Here is a 26731-nt window from a genome sequence, read left to right as displayed (position 1 = left end):
AACTGTTCCTTTGTGTAGCGGAGATGCTCAGCCATCACCTGCGTGGGAGACTGAATAGTTTCACTGTCAGCCAGGAACTTGCAGAGCTGCAGGAAGGAGTCATTTGTTGTCTTCAATCGATTAGTCTTCCAGAAATCAATTTCCTTGGTGAATCCAGTGATTCCATCACTCAGCTGACAGATGTGGGTGTTCTCTCCTTGGAGACCTGTATTCCATTCCTTCACTTTCCCAAATATGCCTGTGACATAGGCACATCTTCCTTTGGTCGCACAGGAAATCAGTGACTCTGCTCCTTGTGCAATCCATTGCATAGGCACCCAGCTCGTCTCTCAGTTCAGAAAATCATCCCAGTATTTTTCCTTTCAAGGGCCAATGAGCTTCAGTGTGGAACAAAACCAGGTATGGGCGGACCCTGGGTTTTCACACACTGTTGCAAACAGCTGCACACGAAGAGGATGAGTCTTCATGTAGTGCACAATAGACGAGACCTGGACAGCTTTAGCTGCCAGGTGTTCTCTGTGAATCGTGCAGTGAGTCCACACAGCAGATGGAGCAACTTTCTTTACCAAAGCACACAGACCTGGTTTGTGGCCTGCCATAGACAGCGCTCCATCTACACAAAAGCCCACTCTGCGATCACACGGGATATGTTTGTCTTGCATGTGGCACCTCAAACATTCCTTGTGCCATCTCATTTTCAGGAAGAGGTAGCAGAACAGAATATCTTCAACATCGACTTGAAGAGCAAAAGCATCCGTGGGTTTCAGGTGCTCCACCAGTGTGTTGTCCTGATCTGCTGCCATCGCCGCAGTCCTTCGCTTCACAGTAGTGTCGGAGAGTGGTATGGCTTTGAGTTGGCTTGCCTCAGTTTCCCCACACATTACCTTTACCATATCAATTGCAGCTGGAAAAATCAAAGTCTCTCCAATGGTGTGAAGCTTCTTGGCCTGTGCGATGAGGTGTCACCTTTTAAGAGTGGACAGAGACGGACATGGATCTCTTGAAGTGCACTTGTTGACGTGGAAGTTCTTTCCTGAGCTGGAAAAATGACCTTGGTGTTCTTTGTGAAGGGTTTCCTAGTGTGATTTAAGAGTACGAGGCTTCATGCTTCCGCTAGCTAACTGCGACGCAGCAGGCACTCCCGCCTTTCTTCATTCTAGACAAAATCCCGCTGGTGAAGCCATGCGCAAAGGAAACCTCGTCATATTTGTGAGCAGGTTTCTTACGCTCTTGTTTTTTGTTCATAGCTGCGTGGCGAGACTCGCTGCTGGAGGCTGAAGCAGAGACTCTGTAAAAACAACTCCATTGCACGTCTGATCACACATCAGGAGGAGGAATTCACTGGTAAGAAATGAGGCCAGGATGGAGGAAGGCCCTGTGTGGTACCAGGGCAGCACGGAGACGGTGCCTTGCAATGATTCTTTGTCCTTCAGTGCCAACGGGGTACTCAGGGGGGCATAAAAGTAGACATGGGCCCTGCCTTAAGGAGCTCACAAGCCACAGTAGATTCCCAGCTCAGAAAAGGCCAGCACAGACTCCTACCAGCTCAAGCAGAGAGGATGCTCTGTTGATAAGGCTGCTGCCCACAGAGGAGGATCTTTTGCATTCCGGTCTCTCAGTTGAATGCTTGCACAGCCAGATGGTACAAATGGCAAACTGGCGTCCGCACAGCCACCTTTCTACAGCCGGGGTGTCTGGACCTGCTCCACAAACACCGCACCAGGAGGCTGCCATTTTACAAAATGTCAGCCTCTCACAACGTGACTTTGCATGCACCATATGCTCTTGGCACGGCATCCGTGGAGCAGGTCTGGACATGTTTGGGGGCAAACAGCATCGTCGCACGGGCCGAATCTGACCCGTTGGATCTGCTGATGGTGCAAGCCCATTTGGGGTTGCGACCCACAATTTGGGAACTGCTGAGAAAATGCCTCACCCAGTATATTTTTTGACATAGTCCCATGTAAATATTTCTCAGTCTTTGTTACTTCACAATACAAAAGCTAATTGTTTTCAAACAGCTATGGGATCTCAACTTCAAATAGAACTGAGGAGAGCCCCCAAAGCTCTTTTTAATGCAACAGGAAACATAAACCAACAGTTGTTTTGCAGAAGTTCACTTTTTTCCCCAAGTCACAAAGGTTGGCGTGAGCTGTGTTTTCTTATTAACTAGGTTTTCCCTCCTCACAGTCCTTGTCTTATTTAAACTGCTAGATTAAAGAAGAGTGTGCAAACATAAACTGTGACAGGTCAGCTCAGTAAAGAGAACCCGGCCTCACCACTCATTGGTCCAAGGGAGCTTATCACACAACCTCCCACTCCCTGGTCGCACAAGCTCGCTGAACTGACTGGCACAAAAACACCTCATCCAAAGTCCTGCTTTCGGACGCTGTCAGTGCCTTCGGACGCTCTGCAATGCGGACGCTCGGTCGTTTGAGACGGCTGAAGACGACGCTGGTGCCAGAGTTCCACAGCTGCTGCAAATTACAAGCGCCAAATGCGGCTGGGAAGCAGTTACCTAGAATCTATGTGACCCGGCGGATTCCACCGGATGGGATGAACATCCTGAGGCAGTCAGGGCTGTGAGTATTCCTTTTACAGCCAAAAACCTCCCCTGGGAAAAGAAAGGCAGAGCAAAGCCCACCATTGTCAAACATTGCAGTCTGTGGAGTAACAGTAACGTAAAACCGGAGTAACTGAAAGGAACCCTTTGCCCCAGTATGTCAATGTCAGCTTTGCCATTGACTTCAGTGCAACCAGAATTTCACCCCAGGTGAGGTGAGAAGTTGTTCGGCATCCATGAATTCATTACGCAGAGTCATTTCGTGGGCTTGGACATCTCACTGGGAGGCTGCTGTTTGGGTTTGATACAGCTGGAATCACAAAAGTCATAGCAATGTGGCTATGGGGAACTCTTTGCCTTGGCAATGATTCGCCTGCATTGTAAAGCTACTGTTCTAAGTGCCGTTTTGCCATTGACATCCAGGGAAATTTTACCATAGTCTTTAGCAGTAGCCTTTAACCAGGATGCCTGCTGGAACTCACAGGCATCCCAAAATGTGTGACTGCTGTTGTTTTTATTAGATGTGCTGGGGAAAACAGTACAAAAATGTAAGATCTAAGGCATTTATAAAGCTCTCTTCTGCAACAATGTCCCTTTACAATGTAAAAATCAGACAGTGTTCCAAATGATTGCAAATATCATTTTAATATTCTAACCAAATATGCATTTCAAGCCTAGAACCAACAGTAGCCTGACTTTACATGACAAATCTCTCTGAAAAAATTAGATTTTGTTGGATTTTCTAAAACAAAATATTGAGCTTTGAGAAACCAAGTTAAATGAGGGCAGAAAAAATAGCGAGTCTTAATTAAAGAGCGTTTGATCCAAGTGGGAATTAGATGCTGAATGGATGAATAGGCTGAGTGGCTAATAGGTGAAAGTTAAATCATATAACAGTCAAAGAGTTAGTTCAGAACTCTGTACAGTTACTCAACCTTCAGTGGGGTCAAAACCCAGAAGGCCATGAATGGTGACTGGACTGGATCCGCCTGTCCCGGGGCCAGGTCAGCATGGGGACAAAGAAGTCAAAAAACCAGCCCTGAGGCTAGAAATTCCATCTCTGCGTGGCACCAGAAAGCATGTCTATGCAAAACGTGAGTGGAATATGGAAATCCAAGCTGGTTCGAATTTTTGAGTTACAAAATCAGGCGGGGGGGGTGAGAAGTGGGAAATCATTTTTTTTTTCTGAGCTGGTCAAAGTGTTTGAAAATTTGAAGTTTTAAAGAGTTTTTTAAATTCAATTTTTTAAAACTTGAAAAAAGTCCCCATTGTCTGTCGGAACTAGGCACGGTGAGCTAAAGGAGCTATTTAATGAGTATGAACAAGTGCATCCGTAGCTGACATGTGGTGAGATGCTTCTGACAACAGACGTGTTCACATCTATGGGTACAATCTACATGCAGTTTGAATGGCCAGGAGAAAGAGAGACTTCACCACACAATTCAGCAGGGAACAGGGTAGCAGTGAAGGGAGGTATTTTCAAGACTGCCTAAGTGAGTTAGGAGCACTGTTTGTAGTTCTAGCCAAACCCAGGAATGTCACCCCAGACCCATGAGTATCAGTGGAGTCACTAACACCTGCACATTAAACTTCAGAGGCTGCTACTACGCTTGCAATTAGAGCATCAGTGGCTATGGGAGGGGGAGTATTTCTGGGTCTCTTGCTGACTACTGGGGAGTTCAAACCATTGCCTGACCCATCCCAAGGCCATGACTGGATAGCAGCAATCGGTGGCCCTACTCGGTGCTCTGGAGAAAGCAGACGAGGTGCCTCAGAAGAGAGTCAGGATGAAATCAGGTCACTCCACACACACCAGAGAAGAGCTAAGGTCAGTGGGAAGGAGTCCTGGGGAGAGAGCATGTGAAAACTTGAACCTCTAAGTAAATGTGCAAATTTGGCCTGTTGTCACCCCCTCTGAACTGCAGGGTCAAGGTTGTGCGCCCCACACACGTGGGACCCTGTAGACTTGTCCAGCCCTGGTTGGCACTAGACAGCTATCTGTGCAGCAGTTCCAGATTGTAAGTGATATTGGAACGAGCAATATCTGTGATATGGGAGTAAACTTCGAGAGTCCCTGGCCCCGCTGATCACTGCCATCACATACGGTGTCCTGCGTCTCATCCTGCCCCAGAGGAGCTCTAGGGTTTAGCACCATTATTCAGTAATGTTTGAGGAAATGAAGCAATTTCGTATCATTCCTGAAAGCCAGAACCTCGCTGTGCTGGCAAGACAGGCATAATAAGGGCAGGCACGGTGCCATTTCAAACCCACAGGCTCTGCCAATGTCCTGCAGTCCAGACCTGGCTGTAGTGCTGCCAAGCAGGTGCCAGCCTGCCTGATGGTTTGTCCTATGGAGGAGAGAGATGTCAGCCATTTCTGACCCATGTCAAGCTGACGAAGGGACTCCTGGGAAAGCCCCTGTCCACTGCTGGGAGAGTTAGTCAAAGATTTTCCAGTGAAACCATTTTCTCATAGGAAAATAGGGTTTTGTCAAAATGTATTTTTCTGCCGAAAAAATGTTGTTAGACGTAAGTGTTTCATAATGAAATGTTTTGGGGAACGAAACCCAATTGTTCATTTCAAAATTAAGGGGTGTCCCCCCACACACACACTTTCTAACACTGTTTTCCAGCTGCCAAAAGTTGGAAAGAACCCCTGCTTTTTCATGCCATTTTACTGTTATAGTTAAAAAACAATAAGAGTGACAAGGGGGTCTTCTCCCCACTTCCTCCCTTTTTTCCCTTGGCAATGGGGGGAAAGGGGAAAACTGCTGGGGAAAACACCCAGACAGGTTTTTAAAAACGAATTTTGGAGGGCTTTATAAACCAAACCATTTTGAAGTCAAATAAGTTTTCATTCGGTTTTAAAGTTTCCCATAGGAAATCAGTTAAACCAAATGGATATGGATTTTCCCCCCTGCAAATCCCCTCCAATCCAAATCGCATTGAAGCCACTAGAGAGGCTCCCAGTGACTTTAATGAGTGCTAGCCTGTATATGGAAACAGGAATTGCCCTGTAATACGGTGACCTACCCTTCCAAGGACCAGGAGGCCTGAGGCAGGCCAGCCAGTCCTGTTCAATCAGCCCAGCCCATGCCAGATTAGCTGCCTCCCAGCCTAAGAGGGCTGGATTAATTGGGGTCAGGTGACAGCCTGAGACATGGGGGGCCTCAGGAAAGGGCTGAGAAAAGACAGTTGGGTAGAGGAATTGCAGGGGGTGGATTGTAGAGGGCCAGGAAGGACTCCAGAGAACGTGCCTGAGAATCAGTGCTCTGCCCCCCGAGTAAGAGACACTTAAATGGAGCCCTCAGGGCGGGCTAGGAGAACCCCAGTGGAGAAAGAACTCTTCAGTTGGTTGCATAGTTGTGACTCTGGTAGGGGACTGAAATCTGAGAGCTACATGAACCCTGGGAGAGGCTGAAATCTGGCTGAGGAAAACTGAGGCAGGCAGAGCCATGGGTGGCCAGCAGGGACTGCTGCAAGGCAGGCGTGCCCTGCTAGGACGTATGATTTACCACAGACGGGGACTAGGGGGAAAGGAAAGTTTGGTACAATTCCTTGGCAGAGATTCCTCCTAATCCTTCCCTTGGAGGGGGCAGGCTTCACCCCAGGCCTTCTCCTAACAGAGCAGAGAGCAGCTCGGCCCTCCCCACAGTGCCACAGAGCTGGGGTGGTTTGCCTCAGCAGAAGCACTGGCCTCCTTGGTGCCAGGCTAATACTGAGTGGGGCAGGGTCACGAGTCCGCGTGGCGTTGTACAACTTGTCCCTCCCATACACTGCTTTGGTTGCTAAGGAGGCCATAGTGATCTAACTAGAGAGGCAGCAGGTGGCCAAGGTCAAACTAAAGTTTTTGCCCAAGTCACCACTGTGTGACCCAGTGGTGCTGGAACGCTTTTTGCAGTGGGGGTGCTGCCTCTCCCTGTGCCGCCTCTCCCCAGAACTGGGGCCAGGACCAGGCCGTGGCTCTGGGGGAAGCGGGGGGGGGGACAGGGGTTAGGGGCTGAGTCTGGGACCACAGCTGGGGGTGGGAGCAGAGCCCCGGGGGCGGGTCCTGCAGATGGGATCCCGGTGTGGGGCCAGGAGCAGAGCTCCAGGTGCGGGGCTGATGGCCGGAACCCCGTGCAAAACCTGGGGGTACTGCAGCACGCCCCACACCCCTAGTTCACATACCTATGGTGTGACCATGGTTTTAAGCTGGCGCAGCTGCTGGTTTCAGTGGAATTACACTGGTCTAAGAATGATGGAGCAAAGTAAAGAATTGGGCTGTATGTCTTCAGTGGTGTTTTGAATTCACACCGCCCCTCCCAAAAAGATGTTACCACAGCCCCCTCCTGTGTAAAGAAAGAGGTGTTTCCTCACACCTTTAGTGCAATCACCCATTTTGACAAATAGAGAGTTAATCGGTTCACTGCTGCTGTTTAATATGCAGTCTGGAACCAAGAGTAAGGAAAGACTCAAACCATGAGTATCCACCATGAGATCCCACCACTAGAATCTAAAGGATATGGTATTTGGGGGTAGGGACCATCTTGTGCCTCTGTGTTTGTACAGCACCTGTACGATGGAGTCGTGGGGCCTTGGCACCCCTGCAATAGAAGCACGCTAAGTGATTTCTTCAGTTGCACCCACCTCGTTGGTCTGACTATGAAATTTCTCCTGTCAAAGCTTTAAAAAACTCAAAATAAGCAGACAGTCATTATCTCTTTTAATAAAGGAAAATTAAAATGCTGCTCCTTAGAACACAATTGCCCAAAGATTTTGGTTGCAGCTAACTAATTACAAAATCCCATGCCTAAAGAAGGATTAAATAAACTGGGCTGGTTAAAATCCCTAATGGAGAAAATATGGTGTTTTCTCCCCTACAGGAAACCTTCCAATTCTTAGACTGTTACTGCAAGATTATTTTTATAACAGCCTAAATACATGTGTTTGCACTTCAGTGAGCACAGACTTTCATCTGGTTAATAGACTCCGAATGTCACAAAACCTGAAACAATGATGCCAATTTTTGATCCACATGTAAAATCTCTGGCAGTGCAACCTGCAAAAGGAAACGAATCACTGCTGTGAGTGGGATATGATGCTCTAGATGCCTGAGCAATGCAAAACTGAGACTGATGACAGGCACCAAACCCTCAACACAAAATTAAATTCAAAACCTGGCCTCTGGCTGGGCCGGTGACCTAGCCAGGAGAGGAATATGCTTCTGTCTAGGATAACTGGGTTCTGCATTCTTGCTCTTGCTGCTGGTGGGGTCTTAGAGCATTGCAGGGATTAAGGGCCAAACTCATCCCTGGAGTAAGTGGCCTGGCTCCTGTGGAGTCACACTAGGAAGGAATGTGGCCTCTCAGATGGAGAGTGGGGTTAGGTCTCAATTCGTATAGCAGTTAAACACAATATAATAATGACGGGTGATTCACAGAATCGTGGAATCTCAGGGTTGGAAGAGACCTCAGGAGGTCATCTAGTCCAACCCCCTGCTCAAAGCAGGACCCAGTGTAATTCTGGAGTAACTCCAGCAAAGCTAATGGATTTACATGCATAAAGTGATCAGACATCTCCGTTTTACTGAGCCCATCCTGTTTGTCCATATGAAGTGTCCCAGTGAAACTGACATCACCCTCCACAGCATTGTCTTTTTACACCTTTCCCACTTGTGTTACCGAATGAAGTCCCTCTTTCAACACGTAGGGACACACTCTGCTTCCAGTTACCCTGGAATGCTGGACCGAACCCAAGGAAGTTAGTAGAGTTACGCTGTATTTACACCCAAATAACTGAGACGACAATTGTCCCAGGAGGACAGTAGAACTGGTTACACTACAGTGACAGGAAACCATTCGCTAGAGACCATTCAAGATTTGACACCAAACACTGCAGTGGTAACGGTAGCTCTTCTGAAATTGCCTCATGTACAAATTAGGTATCTGATAAACCCAGACTTTTAATTTTAGTGGTTCTCTTCATTTTCTGATCCTATTTGGAGAAATAGATATCGCTTGCCCCGAAAAAATAATTCACAAGCAGCACACACTGAACAGATACTTAGCACTTCTGGGACACGTTCTCCTTTCTAACGGGCTCCACTGTAACTTGGCACAGAGCTCGCTGGTCCAAGAGCAGGCCAGAGAACATGCTGTGCCTCCAAGAGCCATTGCTTCCTGCCCTACTATCCCCTGGATCTGTGATGTTCTAGAGTAAAACATCACCACAGGTTTCCCTCACCCAGCCCACGGGCCCAGCCAGCTGCTCTGATTGTCCAACAAGGTGAGTACCCAGGTCTCCTCTCAGTCTCCCTGTAGCCTCTTGCTCACAAGGGTAGTTGGGAGACTAGCCAGACATTGTCTAGCGTTGCAATCTGAGCAGGAGGGCAAGGGGGCTTTGCTACCTGGTAAGGGCTGTAGCAAACTAGCCCTGTGTGCTTTACAAGCCGCAGCCACGACCCAGATACGTTTCCCCATCTCTCCTCTTGCAGCTGCAACATTGAGCAGTGGGATTCAGATGAGCCGGTGCCACGCTCGGAACTCCTGGAGAAGGTTGCTGGGATTCGAGGCTTGTATTGCCTCCTGACAGAGAAGATAGATGCCGAAGTGCTGGACGCGGCAGGTAGGGCATCGGATACTTTGAAATAGTCTGCATGGCAGGAGCAGTGGCGAACGAGATGACCCCAACGATCGTGCGTTCATGTCCACTCATGCTAGCGTGCTCCCATTTTACATAATTGATGGTCAGGTGTAGAAGCTCCGCAGCTGAAATGGGTTTTGAAGGGGCCCTTCTACTTCCCAGTGTGTTCATCTGCCATCTACACTGGAATCAGTCCACGAGGCCGGTTTCTTTCTGAGTGGCCATTTCCCTGATTTGAATTAGGATTCTGCATGCACCCTGCTATTTGGCTGGGAGGTAGCCGGGGGTCTGTTTGGGTAGCTGAGGAATGATTTTTAAAATCACTTAAAGAATGAGGATCCTGTTGTAATCCAGTGCTGTGAGCTAAAGGAGTAAATTCATTAGCAAGTAGCAGTAGTAGGCTTTTATCCTCAGTTGCAAGAATCTGATGCAACTCACCCTCTGAGGAGCGCTGCACAGGTATAACACAGTGGGAATGTGAGACAGCTGTCTGCAGAACATGGTGTAGCGAGGGGACAGGGAGGGTACGACGGAGCTAAGATAAGCACCCATGCCCTAGCCAGTGGTCGCTGTTGTGGTTGTTTGCAGGAGGAGTCATAGAAGGTTACTAGCACTATAGAATAATAGAACTATAAGGTTGGAAAGGGCCTCAAGAAGTCATCAAGTCCAGCCCCTTGTGCTGAGTCTGGACTAAGTAAATCTAGACCAGTCCCGATGGGTGTTTGTTCCACCTGTTCTTAAAAACCTCCAGTGATGGGGATGCCACAGTGTCCCTTGGAGGACTACTCTTGAGCTGAACTACCCTTAGAGTTAGAAAGTTTTTCCTGGTATCTAACCTAAATCTCCCTCACTGCAGATTAAGCCCATTGATTCTTGTCCTACCTTCAGTGGACATGGAGAACAATTGATCCCCGTCCTCTTGCAACCGATCTTATCATAGCTGAAGACTGTTTTCAGATCCCCCCTCAGTCTTCTCAAGACTCAAGCTATTGAATGTGTGCAGTAGTAGATCTGGCCTAGCTCTTACCGAGCACGGAGGCCGCCAACGTTGTTACACAACCAAGCTCTGGTTGGTGGTGAACGTCAGTCCATTTGTTCTCTCCTCCAACCACAGGGCCCAGCCTGCAGGTGGTCAGCACGATGTCAGTGGGCTATGATCACGTGTCTCTGGAGGAGCTGAAGAAGAGGTAAATGTGCTATTGTGGTTTAGTCACAAGCTGTACAAATGGAATAGTCACCGCAGTCCTGTCTCCACAAGGAGGGAAATGGGGGTCGTTTAAAGGTCTGACTGCCCTTGGGCTGGCTCCAGGAGCTCCTTGTTACATTGGAATCTCAGTCACTCCCTACTTTGTTAGGAGCATGGTGCCGTCCATCAAGATTATAAACGATGCCAAAGCAGACATCACGGAAACCACCTCGTTTAGCACTAACGTCTATCACCATCCCCACCCTTCCTGGCCGTGTCAGCAAGACAGCCAAAGAGGTCCTGGGTTTCGAGACTGATGGCTCAGCGAGGTCAGCGATAGGAAGTTAGCAAGGAGAGCAGCCATGCAATCCCTGGGTCTTTGTAGAATGAACGACCTCAGTCCCAGATCTGGCCCCTCCCTCGTTTGTTTGTCTCCCATACTTAGGGGACCTCTGTGTCTTTGTGACCCCTCCCATCTCCTGAAGGGGAAGTCACTGCGAGTCCCCCAGGAGCTCCAGCCCCTTCTTGAAGGTTAAATAGACTGGCACCTTGCAGGAGCAACAAATGTGTTTTCAAGAGAAAGTACCATTCAGTGTGTGATTATCTAATGCACAAAAATGAATAACGAGCCACATAAATATTATTAGCATAAACAGAACCGCACAGCATCTGCTCTGCACCACACTCATCCTCCTTCTTCACAGTCAGCCACCCCACCCACACTGTCCCTGCTTGCAAACGCTAGCCTCACCCTTTCCCCTGCCATGATGCCAATCCCCAATCTCCTCAAGTGGCCCTTCTTAGGGTTTTTTTTAATGCAGTTGCAACGTTTCCTGGAAAAACCCAATTCCTGAAACAGAGTCAATAAGAGTCAATAGATGCCAGTGTTGAGTTATATTTAAACCCTGAAATCTCCTCAGGTGGAATGACTAGATAGGCCTCCATTTTCAGAAGCAGCTAATGATTTTGGGTATCTGTCTTGACACGTTGGGGGGGGGATCAGTTTTCAGAAAGCATCGAGCGCTTGCTCTCTGCTAATCAGCCCCCTGGAAATGTCTCAAGTGTGGCCTGAAAAAAAAACAACCCAGTAGCAAAATTTGGCTCAGCTATAATGCTCAAAGTTCACCAAAATATTTTTGTAGAGGCTCAGTGACTTTCAGCGAGTTTCCCGTCCATCACGAACCTTCAACCAGATGTGCTGGGTTTTCATACTGAACTTTCGCACAGCTCTAATCATAGCTTCAAGCCAAGACCTTTCTGTAAATCTAGAGAAACATTTATTTCTGAGGACATGTGGCATAACCTTCATATCCTAATGGTCTAGAAACACTTCAGGTGCGACCGTTCCTACATTGAGAAGACTCCAGTAATGTAACGGTGTATTTGTTATTTGTGTCCTTTGATGCAGAGGAATCAGATTAGGATACACACCAGACGTATTGACTGAAGCAGTTGCTGAACTCACAGTTGCTCTTCTTCTGGCAACCTCCCGGCGACTGTTAGAAGCTGTGGATGAAGCTAAGAAGTAATTTTTTTTTTGTCTTTATTCAAACTCCCTAGTGAAAACTGTTTATGTCGAGTCTGTCGGCAGGAAGTGAAAGACCAATGTTTTGGTGAGTAAACAACCAAAAGGTGGGGCGTTGGACAAGTATTTTAGGAGCATATTCTCCTCTCTGTGATTAGTATTTTTATAGATGATACTTCACATGTCCTGAGATGAGAAAATCTAGTCTATGGGTATGACTGCGCGGCAGTCAGATGTGTGACTTCAGCACGTGTACACATACCCAAGCTAGCTTTGATTCGGCTAGTTTGAATAACAACAGCAGCAGCAGGGGATTCACACAATGTATATGGAGAACAAGAATGTTCAGCGTTAATGATGTATGCAGTATTGTTGTAGCTGTGTCAGTCCCAGGATTTTAGTGAGACAAGGTGGGGGAGGTAATATCTTTGATTGGACCAGCTTCTGTTGGTCAGAGAGACAAGCTTTCAAGCTTACACAGAGCTGAAGAATGGGACGGGATAGCTCAGTGGTTTGAGCATTGGCCTGCTAAACCCAGGGTTGTGAGTTCAATCCTTGAGGGGGCCATTTAGGGAACTGGGGTAAAAATCTGTCTGGGGATTGATCCTGCCTTGAGCAGGGTGTTGGACTAGATGATCTCCTGAGGTCCCTTCCAACCCTGATATTCTATGATACCTCCCCCACCTTGTCTCTCAACAATGGCTAATCTAAGGTTTGTGAGGGAAATAAACCATTATTGCTTCAAAGCAAAAATCAACCACTAATTAATAAGGGTTAGGATGAAACTTTCCCTGGGGGTAGGTTATCCCATAGCTGCCTGCTATAGGTGTTCTTGCAACTTCCTCCTGGCCAGTGTTGGAGACACGACTATACTGGGCTAGATCAAGTCTTGGTCTGACCCAGTCTGGCAATTCCTGTTAAATGATCAACCAGAGCTAAATAGAAACAGTCTCCACATTCCAAAGTGCAGGGGAAGGGTGGATGCCGTACTGTGTATACCTGAAATAGTTTCCAATGATCTTTTAAAGTGGTGGCTGGGGAACCTGGAAGCCTCTGTGGATGTGTGGCTATGGTCTGACAGATAGCACTGTGGGGATTCTAGGACTTGGAAGAATAGGTAAGTTGCAAAATCCGTGGAGAGTTTTCCTACAGAGCTGGCCAAAATGTCTGGATTTGGATTTCTTTTGCTAAAAAATCAAATGGATGAAAAGAGACCAAAAAAATCAAACAGAGTTAGAGTCGAAATCTGAGTATTTTTGAAAAGTGTCAACAATTTAAAAAATCGTGAGGTAGTTTTTTTTTATATTTCCGTTTTTGTATCAATGAATATAAAAAAGGTAGATCTGGCCAACATTTTAGAATTTGCCAATTTTTAAAAAAAAATTGCAAAATTCTCCTCCTCCAATGTTTTGGCTGTCTACAGAGCTGGGCAACATTTTTCAACGTTTGAGAATGACGGAAACACGGTGAAAAAACTTTTCATGAATATTTTTCCTTTTTGGATCAGTTCTAATAAAAACACCATTAAGTGCTTCCACTTTGCTGCTTATACATTTCTAATGCTCCAGTGGTGGATCGATCTAGATGTCAAGGATTGATTTTGTATAGGTCTGATAGTCTACTACCTTGCACCGTAAGACCTCATTTATACATGTGCAATGTCACTACCGCTGGTATAAACAAATGAAGAATTCTTATATGGCATTCTACACTTTGTACATTTGTCAGTAGAGCCGGGCAAAATTTGCTTGGCAAATAATAAATTTGCCACAGAAAATGCATTTTTTGCGAGGCATTGAAACTACTTGAGAATTCTGGTCAAATTTGGCAAATAGTTTTAACCAAAAATTGATTTTTTTCCCCCTGAAAAAGTTGAAATGGTTCATTTTGGCCATTTTGAAACAAAACGGTTTGACTTTTTGTTTGAAGCAATGTTTCATTTAGAAATGTAGCTAATTACATACAACCAAAAAGGAAGATTCAAAGCACCTGAAAATGACCCAAAATGAAATGGAAAACTGGTAAAAAATTGTTTCAGGTCAAATAAAATGTTTTGGTGACCCCAAAACTAATTTTTTTCAGGGTTCCCCCCCCCCAATGAGAAATACTGAAAAAATTCAGTTGTGGTTTGAAACCAACCAATTTTTTTCAGATCCCCCGTCCCCCGACCAAAACATCAATTATTCACTCAACTCTGCTTCTAAGTGACAACATAAAGTGTTGGGCAGTGGCTATTTCATCCCTCGATCTGCTAAAATCCTTTCAAAAACCACTAAATTCCACTTACGCCCTACTAAATCCACAGGGATGACTTTTGCCCTCACGGCACGGTGTAGAGCAGGTTAGGATTACGATAAAAGTATTTGCTGTATTTGCACATTGGCATCAATTGGATTAGCAGGTGATCAGCACCTCTGAAATTGGGCCACTTTTTAGGTGCCTAAATAGGGAGTTATGTCCCTAGATTTAAAAATGTCACCTATTTGCCTCAGTTTCCCCATCTGGACTGTGGAGAGCAGACCTAATCCTGTTTGATTAGGCACCCCATCAGGTTGTCATGAGAATGAGTTGGTGCTTGTAAAGTGCTTGGAGGAAGAAAGGCAATTGTTATTAGGTTTCTTTACCGTCACCACAAGAAAGTAGGACAATGGATGCACTTCCTGGGGCATGGTTACTTGCCAGACTATTTAATAACGGCACTAACCAAATCCAATTGGTTACTAAACAAGACACAGGAGGTGTTCTTTGCAAACAGAAGCGACCTAGACCAGGTGCACTTGGGCTGGAAGTTATTGTAGGGGCTCAGCATCTCCCACAGAAAGCCCTCGGCTGAAACAGTTGGGCGAGAAGAGGTCCCAGACTGGCATGTGGATGCGTTCTTCATGGCATCATCCCATCTCGACACTGAACAGATTATTCCCCTGTGTTCAGTAAATCTGGCCCGGTCGTTCTACAGTGACCTCTCCACTCAGCAAGTCCCTCTTCCCTTGGGAGTGGGCTGAGGGGTGGTGTCTGGAAGGGACTGCTGCCATGTCCTGAGATCCATGCAGATTTGGGAGACCCCTCACAGGTGTAGGGAGGTGGACACCTGCTTATCCCACAGGGCAGTAAAGCCCCTTTCCACAACGTGAAGATGTAAAGGAAACTCACCTTAGGGATTCCTGCCCCCTGCACACTGGTTCTCCTGCAGAGGGGGAGAATTTGCACAGCAGATGAGCAGCGATAAGGTGGAACTCATGGCTGTAATTCCCACCTTATAGGAGCAGCTGTCATGGCCCGGTTAAAGCCATTTGGAGTCAAGAGATTCCTCTATGCCGACACTGGCCCGAGACCTGACATGGCCACCAAGATCCCGGCCGAGTTTGGTAAGATGGAACAGAGCGTTTTTCAGACAGTGGAGAAGTCCAGCTGGAATCCCACCTCACTAATGCAAAACCTGAACTGACGGAAAACCTGTTTTCCTAACTACCCGACTAGGGAGCTTCCCGCCTTGCATGTGTATGGGCTGTGAAGTGGAAGCTTTAGTTTAGATTAAAAATAGAGGCAGACTGGGGTTCCCCCAGCCATCCTTTCAGAACACCCCCATTTAAAAGTCCTGAGTCAGGCCTCCCCCCAAGAAAATATGAGATTGGCATAGAAATGATGAGATTTTAAAAATCATAAGTAACGGATTCCTTTTATTTGCGTTGTGGTTTCTGAGCCTGTAAGGGTCTCATCTTGTCATGTTTTTCCGCGATCGTGAGACCCAGAAATATGCTTTTTATAACAGTTTTCAATGAAAGCTGAGATTCTCATGGAAACACATGACTCCAGGAGCTGGGGCTTTAAGAAAAACGCTCCATTTTGTGAGACTCAAGATCAAACCATGAGAGCTGGTGACATCCCTTAAGTCCAGAGAAGCAGTTTGGTTTTAAAGCTTTTCCCTCCTATTTATTTAGCCACAAGCCTTTTTGGATCATTTCCAAGGGGTAGCCCATCACGTCAGCATATTGCAAATGACGTGGTTGATTCAAAGCCCAGGGAAGTCACTGAGCACAGATGTAATTAAGTGCGACCAATCACCCCCATGCCGTATTATCCAGACAATACACACAGAAAGAGTTTGCCCCCAACTGCTGTGACTGCAGACTCTAAAACGGTAAAATGGCTCTTTCTGCAAATGTACTTTTAACGCGTTTCGCTGGTGTAACTTGCTCTGTGCCTCGAGGTATGTCTCCCAGACTAGCCAGCATGCCCATTCTCAGCTGGGCATTTTGAACTGTGACGATCAGCCGCATCCACTGGGGCAGGAGTGGGGGAGACTGCAGGCCGAAGGGGTGGGGAGGAGCCGCTACGTGCTCTGGCCCAGGGCCCCACAAACCACCTCTGGGTGCGCTCATTGCAGATGGGAAGGGCTTGTCAGAAAGCTGCAGGCCTGTGGAACTCAGAGGATGTCAATAACTACCTTAAACTGGACTAACCAGTTCCACTTGGAGGAAATTGTTTACATGAATTTACAGTAAACGTAAAATATTTTGGGCCCCCAAGAATATTCAGTCTAGGGCCATAGGACTGGAAGGGGCCTCCTGGGGCATCAAGTCCAGTCCCTCCTACAGCAACCCCGTATATCATCCTGTTAACAAACTTATCAAGCTCCATCTTAAAACTAGTTCGGTTGTCTGCCCCCACTGCTCCTATTGGAAGCCTGTTCCATTGCCTCGCTCCTCTGGTCAGAAACCTCTTTCTAGGTCAGTCTGTTATCTGTGGACTCTGGTCAATGCAGCGCAAAGCTAAATCCGAGGGTTTTTCCAATGGTATGTGCCTTTTTTTTTAATCTCTCCAGCCTTTCTGCTTTATTCTGAATAGTGCCACTGGAGGAATTGGCTCGGCATTCGGACTTCATCGTTGTGTGCTGTGCCTTAACTCCTGAAACACAGGGCATCTGTGGCAACAGCCTTTTCTCCCTAATGAAGGATACTGCCATCTTTATCAACACCAGCAGGTGAGGTAGGACAGGAGGGAAAGAAAGATCTTCGAGCCGAGGCTCAGCAAGATAAACACACAGATGTCACACTGGAGAACATAAACTTCTGACACAAATCCTTCCATGATCACAGAGGGAGACAAGATTTATATTCCCAACTCTGACGGCCTCCCAGCTCAATAGAATAAAATCAACTTTCAAGCAATTATTAAAAATAAAAGGCTTACGTTGGTGTAATCCGACAACACGCTGATCGAGGGAGATGTATCATGACACAGGCAAATCCCATCCAGAGGATTCGGTCTCATTAGATAAGCTGATCCCACACATAATACAGTATGAATCATGCCGGAGGACAGAACCGTAAGCCCCTGGCCTCGGAGTTTATTATAAAGCAGCCTTTAAGATCAGACTGCTGTGCACTCCAGCTTTATCCAACCCCGTTGTTCACACTTTCACCAGATAACTAAGGCTCTTGGCTGCAAGAACAGCTACACAGAGAAGATGTCCAGAAGTTGATAGCTACTTTGTTTTTCTTTTCCCAACAGGGGCGGTGTAGTGAACCAGGAAGACCTGTACCAGGCATTGGTCAATGGTCAGATTGCAGCGGCTGGCCTGGATGTCACAGAGCCTGAGCCTCTGCCTACAGATCATCCTCTTTTAAAACTTAAAAACTGCGGTGAGTCTGTGTTGAAACCTGCTGAAGAGCAGTGGCTGAAAATGGTGATTTGAGAATTTCAAACTATGACCTGATTTCTAGAGCAGGCAGCCTCTCCTTGGGCTGGTTTGTAGTTGTTTCAATGGAACAGTATTCCTTTGGAAAAGGCAGCTGCATTGATATGAAAATCACTTGCCAAGCAGGTGCTTGGAGCGGCCACTCTGGAGGGGCGGCACGTCCACCTATTCGGCGGCAATTCAGTGGACGGTCCCTCACTCCCACTTGGAGCGAAGGACCTTCCGCCGAATTGCCGCCGCAGATCGCGATCATGGCTTGGGGCGGCAAAAACCCTGGAGCCGGCCCTGATGAAAATGTTTGGGGAGAGCGTGTGAATTTTGACAACATTTTTGACAGGAGGAAGTTGACAGTAATCATTCAGACGTTTTACATTTCATTTCAATATTGTCAAAATGTTTCATTTCAACAAGGTAGACATGTTTCATTTTGACTTTATCGTTTCGATCCATTTCAGTGAAACTTTTATATTATATTCAAATCACAATTGTGATATTATATTAGATTTGTAGCTCATAATTACTACTATCTATACTAATTAATATTTTGTGTTATATTACAGTATAATGCTTTGACACTATCAAAACAAAATGTTTGGATGTTTCCGAATTAACTTTTTTTTTTTTAATTTCTGTTCTGTGGCAGAATTTCTACATTTTGACCAATTCAGAATGAAACCAAATGTCAAATGTCAGAATTTCCCACAAAATAGAAATTCCAGTTTCCAGCCAGCTCAGGGGTTCATTTCTGCGTGTTTGTTTTTCCAATGTTCTTTACAATCCTGTGGATTCTGCATATCAATTAATCTCCTTTAAGAGATGTGCATCCTGGAATAACAAATAATAGGTCAGACCCTCAGCTGGTGTCAATCAGTATAACTCCATTGTAGTCAGTGGTGCTGCACCACGGTGCATGGAGAAAGACACAACTTTAACTCTGCATTAAAACAGTCTTGATTTCCATGATCACATTATTTCTTAAATAGTACAACATCATACAAAATGTTTGTGTTATATACACCCTTGTATATCTTATCATTTTCCCCATTCTTTTTCTATGACCACTAATTTCATTGTCATAAAGGGCCAGTAAATCAGTACTGATTTAGGGTCAGATCCTCTGCTAATTACATCACATGAGGATTTGATCCTTTGACTTTATGTGGTACCTTCCCTCTAATTTAGTAATTTGGTCAATACTAGTGTACTGTATTTTCTTTTCAATCAACAGAAGTGAAAGTCCTTTAGGGGCAAATTAGGGAAGGAGGCAGTTAACTACAAATTTGGTGGCTTAGATGTGCCCGTACATTTTCACCCTTACTCTAAGACAGATACTGGATGTGTAAGTATGGCTTGCAGTGTATTTCCATGGGCCTCACTTGTCTGGCATACACAGAGTAATACATAACACTCCAAAATGTGTATCTAAAGCTCTAGGCCAGGGGTAGGCAATCTATGGCACGCGTGCCGAAGGCGGCACGCGAGCTGATTTTCAGTGGCACTCACACTGCCCGGGTCCTGGCCACCGGTCCGGGGGGCTCTGCATTTTAATTTAATTTTAAATGAAGCTTCTTAAACATTTTAAAATCCTTATTTACTTTACATACAATAGTTTAGTTCTATATTATAGACTTATAGAAAGAGACCTTCTAAAAAACGTTAAAATGTATGACTGGCACGCGAAACCTTAAATGAGAGTGAATAAATGAAGACTCGGCACACCACTGCTGAAAGGTTGCCGACCCCTGCTCTAGGCTATTACATTTATTTGACAACTCGCATCTCCTATATTCATTAACGATGTGCTGTAATGCATCCACACAAGGAGGCTGAATTAACTAGCTGTGATACAGATCCCTCATCCCCACAGTATCCTCATCCTTGCGTCTGACGAAGTGGGCATTCACCCACAAAAGCTTATGCTCCAATACGTCTGTTAGTCTTAAAGGTGCCACAGGACCCTCTGTTGCTTTTTACAGTATCCTCAGTGTATTTATTGTCAGAACATCCCTCAGAGGTAGGGAAGTGCCATTGTCAAGATAGATTAAGTGACCAGAAATCTGTGGTAGAGCAAGGAATTGAACTTGGGTCTCCAGAAGTGCAAGCTAGGGCCCTAGCCGCTGGACTAGACTTCCTCTCCAATTAAGGTTGCATGGACCACCTTGACTGTTGGAGGACTCATTGGGGCAACCCTCCTGTTCCAGTGACATATTTTTCTCTGGAATTTCTCGTGGGTTTTTAAAAGAAAAAGGATGAGGAAAAAGAGAAAAAAGAACATTCAAAAGCAAGTGCTTCACTCTGCAGAACTTTGCTGGAGTGCAAAGAATTCATAATGACGTGTAAATTCCATATTGTGGAACTATTTAGCAAGATACCACCAGAAAAACAGCGCCCAGGCCTTTAAAAGGTCCACGCCAGAACTCTGGTCCCACCAACCTCAGGAGCTGTACAACAAGCCCACCAAAACAGTGTTATACAAAGAGTGTCAGAGCAGTCCCTAACCCTCATGGCAACTTACAAGAGGCTAGTTCTCGCCCTATGCTCCATCACCTTCAGGGGCGGCTCTAGGCACCAGCGCAGTGAGTGCGTGCCTGGGGTGGCAAGGCGCAGGGGGTGGCATGCTGGTCACTGTGAGGGCAGGAGTCAGGCCGCCTTTGGCGGCATGCCTGCAGGAGGTCCGCCGGTCCCACGGCTTCGGCGGCAATTCAGCGGTGGGTACGATGAAGGCGCGGGACCAGCAGATCACCCGCAGAAACGCCGCCGAATCCGCGGGACCAGCGGACCTCCTGCAGGCGTGCTGCTGAAGGCTGCCTGATTCCCGCCCTCACGGCAACCGTCCGGAACGCCTGACTGCTGTGCTTGGGGCGGCAAAAAACAGAGAGCCGCCCCTGATCATCTTTGCGCTATGTTCCAGTGGGAGAGTTGCTGAAAAGGGTGGCAAGGATATTTTTATAGTGGGGAACGTGTATTTGCTTTACTCCCCTCCTTAAATGTCTGAACTGTGTTTGCTCAAACTACCAAAACAAAATATGCCATGCAAGAAGAGACCAAACCTAATACATCGTAGCCCCAAAGCCAGAAGCTTCAGTAAGTTCTGAGTGAGATACGCGCAGGGCCGGTGCAACCATTTAGGCAAACTAGGTGGCCGCCTAGGGCGCCTAGTGGTTGGGGGCGCCTAAAAGTCAATCCACGTGGTGCTCGGGCACCAGCAATATTCAGAGCCAGGGCCCAGCTCCAGCAATACTTGGGGCCGTGTGTCCCCACCTGCAGCCCCCCCCACACCTTCCCCGAGTGTCCCCTTCCCCGACTTGCTGCCCCCGCCTTTCACGCCCCCGGAGTCTCTGTCCGGAAGCAGAGCCTGTCTGTCTTTGTCTCCTCCATGCTGCTTCCCTGCAACAACTGCTGCCGCAGGGTCCTAGTGCCCCCCCCCCCGACCACTGCCAGGGCAGCCTGACTCTGAGCATGCCCTTCCCCTCAGACCCTTTCATTTTCCAATGGGACCCTCCAGCAGCACAGGGGACCCCCCTGCCCGCAGTCACTGCTCCTGCCCCAGGCTGGGCAAGGAGGCACCCCCATCCCTCACCCCCAGTGAGGCTACAGTCAGGGGCAACAGCAGGGGAGGAGGCACACGCAGCACCCACCATGGGGGAGGCGAGGGAGATTCCTGGACCTGAGAGGGACCCTAGGAGCACATGCAGTGACAGTGGTGGGGGTGAGTGTGCTGCTGGGGGGGGGTGGGAAAGGGGGGCTCATACCCCAGAGCTTGCTGCTGCTGGCAGGGAAAGAGCTGAGGGGAGTCCTCCTCTCTGGCCCCTGTCCCAGAGTAGCCTGCCTGTACCCCAAACTCATCCCCAGCCCTGCCCCACCCCCGAGCCCACACCCCCAGCCAGAGCTTTCACCCCCCCACTGCACCCTCAACCCTCTGCCCGAGCCCCTCCAGCACCCCAAACACCTTATCCCCAGACCCAGCCAGAGCCCTCTCCCCCCACACCCCTACTCTCGTCCTGAGCCCCTCCCACACCCCAAATCCCCCATTCCCAGCCCCAGGCAGAGCCCTCACCCCTGCACCCCATCCCTCTGCACCCCTCCCATCCCAAAACTCCCTCCCAGAGCCGGGGTTAGCTGCCGCAGAGGGGGTGCTCCCTGGGTGCTATTATCAACAGTAGAATACCAAGGGAGGAAAAATCATTTTTGTAGTGGTAATGAGGCCAATGTATGAGGAGAGATTAATAAGACTGGGATTTTTCAGCTTGGAAAAGAGATGACTAAGGGGAGATATGATTGAGGTCTCTATAAAATCATGACTGGTGTAGAGAAAGTACATAAGGAAGTGTTGTTTACTACTTCTCATAACACAAGAACTAGGGGGTCACCAAATGAAATTAATAGGCAGCAGGTTTAAAACAAACAAAAGGAAGTTCTTCTTCACACAACGCACAGTCAACCTGTGGAACTTCTCGCCAGGGGATGTTGTGAAGGCCAAGACCATAACAGGGTTCAAAAAAGAACTAGATAAGTTCATGGAGGATAGATCCATCAATGGCTATTAGCTAGGATGGGCAGGAATGGTGTCCCTAGCCTCTGTTTGCCAGAAGCTGGGAATGAGCGACAGGGGATGGATCACTTGATGATTCCCTGTTCTGTTCATTCCCTCTGGGGCACCTGGCATTGGCCACTGTCAGAAGACAGGATACTGGGCTGGATGGACCCTTGGTCTGACCCAGTAAGGCCATTCTTATGTTCTTAACCATCTGGTCGCTTTGCCTGTTCTGGTCTTGTGAGCCACCAGGGGAGTGACATTTATAAGAATCCGGCAGGATTTGACTAAAACATCATCTTAACTTTAAAAATCCTTTTAAAACCCTGCAGGATTCGTGTAAATTTCAATCCCCTGCCAGCTCACACGGACAGAGCAGGCAGGCAGAGCGGCGGGTCGATGTGACTTGCATGCAGACAGAACACAGCTAGTAGGTCTAGTCTTAAGCCAGCCATTCCGGGCAGTGTCCTTCCAATTCTCCAGGCTTGCAGCCCCCCCTTGCAAATTCGGCTAAATTACAAGGGGCGAAGAGGCCTCTGTGAAGAGCCCAATTCCCCACCTCTGTCATACAATCTGTACTTCCCCCCTCCTGTCCTTAAACGTCCTCCTGGAATCATTTTAGCGAGGCAGCAGCATCCCTGCCTGTTGTATTCCCATGCAAAGTGCAGCCATGCAGGTGAGGGCCCTGACAAGATCCTGGTGTCTTCAGTGGGCTGTGGCTTCGGAGCTGAGTGCGGTCTGTCCCAGCAGCCGATCCTCTCCCATGGCCAGGACAAACGCTGCCAGGGGACATCTGCACAGGGAGTGATGAACGCTGATGAGAGGGTGAAATTCACAGGGGCTCAGGCCCTTTGATTGCGATTGCAGGTCCCGCGCCAAGAAATGATCTCTCTGAACTTTGTTCCCTTTCCGTTTGCAGTTATTCTCCCCCATATCGCCAGCGCTACGGTGGCTACCCGGAACGCCATGGCCGCCTTAGCTGCCAACAATTTACTGGCAGGCCTTCAGGGAAAAGCCATGGGCAAGGAGGTGCCACTCTGAGGGGGACGCAAAGCACACACTCTCCTTGTGCTCACCCTCCTGCAAATCGCCCCTGGCCTGGATGAATGCAGCCTGCCGTTGCTGGGAGCTGTTTGATTGGCGGAGGTCCCCTGGCAAACTGTTGGAGGGTGAAAGCACCATTGTTTTCTTCACCGAGAGAAAGAATAGGCCAGTTCTACTGGTGTCCAGCTCTTGGGAGCCAGCAGCCCATCTCCCTCTCCTCCCATTACCAACGGGCTGCAGCTCAGCGTATGTATTACATATTGTGCCGTGTCTCCCCACAGCGTTCGGTGCTGCTGGAGGGTCTACGGACACTCCCCCTCCCCCACCCCGACATTAGCAGCTGGTTATAGTGAGTGTGTTCTGCTCGTTGCTGGACGTGAATGTCACCAAGAGATAAGCAATCGCTTTCGAATGTGACCTTTTTTCTTAAAGCTAACTTGGCATTTGCTAAGGGGGAGAGGGTTCATTAAAATTGTCTGTAGTCTTATTGTGCATTAGGCAATCAGCAGGGAAGATCTCCAGTAAATTTGCATTTTTAGAATGGGCACATTCCCAGAAATAAAATGTATAACATTGTTATCAACCTTGGTACTTTTTTTTTTTTTTTTTAGTTTAATTTTCTTTGTGAATTCAGATTATGTTCTCCTTGTTACGCTGGAACCTCTGAAAGCTACTGTCCATTAACGACGTGAAAAGACCTTTCCATTTCTACTGTGTTAAACAATATGGTTGCCAAACTGCAAAAGTTTTGATGTTCCTAATTAACCAAAATGAAATCTTTATCCCCACCTCTTGTATTCTCTTCCTCATATCTTAGTGTCTTATTTCAGTGCAGCGTGTTACATCTGCTGCATTAAGAGTAAGATTCTCAAGGGTTTTATTTTTCATACTATGTGCTTCATTTGTCCCCAGTCACCATGTGTATTTTCTCAGTTGTTCCATATTTATTTTACGGACAGTAGATGTGATTCATCATACTCTGACTGGAAATTATTACTAGGTCTTTTTTCCCCCAGTCACAGCGTGTAAAAAGGACTAAAATGATGGTGTTGTCTGAGGAAGAGAAACACATACGGACGGGGGAGAGGGAACAGCAAATGAATCAATGACTTTAAAGAGTGGTGTAACTTACATGCGTGATCTAAGTGTACTGGAAAATAAGTGTAAGGAGTAAAGTGGTGAAAATGAGTGGGCCAGTCTGGCATTCCATGTGCGTGCAAAATGAATGTCTCGTGCACACTCAGGCTATGCCTCCACTGGAGTTTTAAGGTGAGGGTGGACTGGACAAGTTGTAGTTCTAGAATCCTAGAGGAGAACCTAGAGCCCATCTCAACCAGCTAAATCAAGGCAAATCAATTTTTCAACCCGCTCTATTCCTAAGCCATGGGCTTGGAAACAGAGCACGATGGTCAACTCCTGCTTCCCCTTCCTTGTGCAAGTAATCACTCTGTCTTCACTGGGGCTACTCACTTGAGTAAGGGAACAGGATGTGTTCCACTGTTGACCAGTCCACAAGTAGGATAAACCCTTCCATGGGCTGTTGTCTCAATAATTTACCACTCATGTAGGGAGATTCAGATTCCTTACAAGTTCCCTAACTCTTTTGGCCAAAACCCTAGGGTTCTTCTGGCGTATCTGTACTCACCTACACAGTGCTTCACCATCTACACTGCTGTTTATACTCGTGCTAGCTGGGCATGCAGTGTGTGTCCTCTACACACCACCATAAATGGAGCCCTACCTTAAGAGACATAACTTGGAACATTCAAAGGAGTTAAGTGCCCAAACCCGACTGGCTGCACTTCCTTAGGTTCCTTTGGAAATCCCAAACTCTTGTCTGTTTTGCTAATCCAGAGGGATCTCCCTGGACGTCAATAGAACTGCTCACTCGGCGGGTAGAGATTGATCTATCGGGGATCGATATATCGCGTCTCATCTAGACGCGATATATCGATCCCCGAACACACTCCCGTTGACTCCGGAACTCCACCAGGGCGAGCGGCGATAGCGGAGTTGACGGGGGAGCCGTGGCCGTCGATCCCGCGCCGTGAGGATGGGAAGTAAGTCGAAATAAGATACGTCGACTTCAGCTACACTATTCCCGTAGCTGAAGTTGTGTATCTTACATCGACTCCCCCCTCCCTCGATGTAGACCAGCCCAAAGAAAGCGGCCATTGAAAAGCCTGACCCCAAAGAAGCTCCTGGAATATTTGGAGTGAGAAACACTATCTGTTTAAGGGACTTATCCGGCTCCCATCATTGTAGTCTCTGAGCACCTCACAATCTATAATGATTTAACCTCACAGCACCCCTGGGGGGCGGGGCAGTGCCATTATCCCCATTGAAGAAATAGAGAATTGAGACACAGAGATCCTAAGTGCCTGATCCAAGGCCTCCCCACAGCAGAGACTTGCTCCTAGGTCTCTCAGCTTCTAGGCCAGCAACCTAACCCCAGATCAGCCTGAACCAGCAAGACGTTTCTAAAGAAGATGGATTTCTTTATCTTCGCGTCCCAGTTTGTGGCTCATTATTTAAAACATCCAGCCATGTCTGAGGTGACCTAATGCTAATACTGTGCAGATTTACAGTTGCTGACTTCCTGTTAACTTCAGCTGCGTATAAATCAGCACAGAATTTGGCTCATTACTCATTGGTGCATTCCCTCTTCGTAGGTTCTTTCTGGACAAAGGCAGGTTGATTTGGATTCGCCTGTGTTTTCGCCTGTGTTGCCTGCCGACAACATAATGTATTATTCACCTGCCTGGTTTGCGTCCATCACAGTCTGCGCGCCATCAGTACATTAAATGTTAATTCATGAAAGTTTAGACACAAGAGCTGGCGGGAGGATGACAATTCTCTTTTGCAGCAACTTTCGAGGTTTGAAAGTTGGTCTCCACATTGGAATGAAAACTTCTGAACATTTTTACTTATTGGAATGGTGTCAACGTGTCCATTTTCTGGTTGAAACCTCCATATGAAATTTTGTAGGGGTCCACAAATGAAAAAAGTTTGAAAACCACAGCCCTAAAGCATCAGTCTCACCCGCTGCCTCTGACAAAAGCTTTATGGAAACAGCTACATTTTGTCAAAAATGTTCCAACCAGTTCTAGTAGACACATCACTGAGAGTGGCTGGGCTGGGTGCAATGCAGACATCTACTAGTTAAATCGGTGCATGTATGGTGTTACCTCTTTTTGACTCAAGCAGTTAGCTAGTTTTCAGGGTCTAGTTGGTTATTTCCATGAGGAGGAGAAACTGCTGATGGAGTCAGGTACTTCTTCGATGCAATCCTATTTACGTACAAAGTCTTGTTTCCCTGAACACAGCAAGAATCAAACAGCAGGACACAGTTACAAGCCTCTTTCGGTCAGCACTCAGCCCAAAAGCTCTCTCTTAGCTTTTTCTCTTGATCTTGCTACCAGGGCTTCTCTGGCTGTGTCTGGAGCTTCTTTGGTCCTTCTGTGTGTTTCTGTTGGTTGTTTCTCTCTCTCACACATGCGCGCACACGCACACACCCCTCCCTCCCTCCCTCCTTCCACCAACCAATGCCCCAACCCC

The 26731-nt window shown here is 47.3% G+C and overlaps 1 protein-coding gene across 2 annotated transcripts; it reads left to right on the top strand.

Annotated features, from left to right (window-relative positions):
• Positions 1-2320: 2320 nt before the first annotated feature.
• On the top strand, positions 2321-23756 carry LOC101940973 (glyoxylate reductase/hydroxypyruvate reductase-like). Of its 2 annotated transcripts, XM_065549769.1 has the most exons (10): positions 2385-2582; positions 4270-4391; positions 9038-9168; positions 10301-10373; positions 11781-11897; positions 12926-13014; positions 15158-15262; positions 16743-16878; positions 17409-17539; positions 23049-23756. In XM_065549769.1, the coding sequence occupies exons 2-10, from the start codon at positions 4351-4353 to the stop codon at positions 23168-23170; spliced, it is 945 nt and encodes a 314-aa protein (XP_065405841.1). In that variant the 5' UTR covers positions 2385-2582; positions 4270-4350; the 3' UTR covers positions 23171-23756. The 2 variants fall into 2 exon arrangements, with proteins under 2 accessions (XP_005309261.2, XP_065405841.1); XM_005309204.4 differs by lacking the exon at positions 4270-4391 and having other exon boundaries at positions 2321-2582.
• Positions 23757-26731: the final 2975 nt, after the last annotated feature.

This window comes from Chrysemys picta, chromosome 6 (assembly GCF_011386835.1).
Source record: "Chrysemys picta bellii isolate R12L10 chromosome 6, ASM1138683v2, whole genome shotgun sequence".
NCBI classification, from domain to species: domain Eukaryota; kingdom Metazoa; phylum Chordata; order Testudines; family Emydidae; genus Chrysemys; species Chrysemys picta.
Note: the sequence above shows the minus strand (reverse complement) of the source record. Positions and strands in the feature narration are given on the sequence as shown.

What these genes read in the sequence shown, in the direction of transcription:
- LOC101940973 (XM_005309204.4), top strand. Translation starts at nt 2,416, where the DNA reads ATGCGGACGCTCGGTCGTTTGAGACGGCTGAAGACGACGCTGGTGCCA. An exon ending in CGAAGTGCTGGACGCGGCAG is followed by an intron (nt 9,169 to 10,300) that starts GTAGGGCATCGG and finishes CTCCAACCACAG; the next exon opens with GGCCCAGCCTGCAGGTGGTC. An exon ending in CAAGATCCCGGCCGAGTTTG is followed by an intron (nt 15,263 to 16,742) that starts GTAAGATGGAAC and finishes TATTCTGAATAG; the next exon opens with TGCCACTGGAGGAATTGGCT.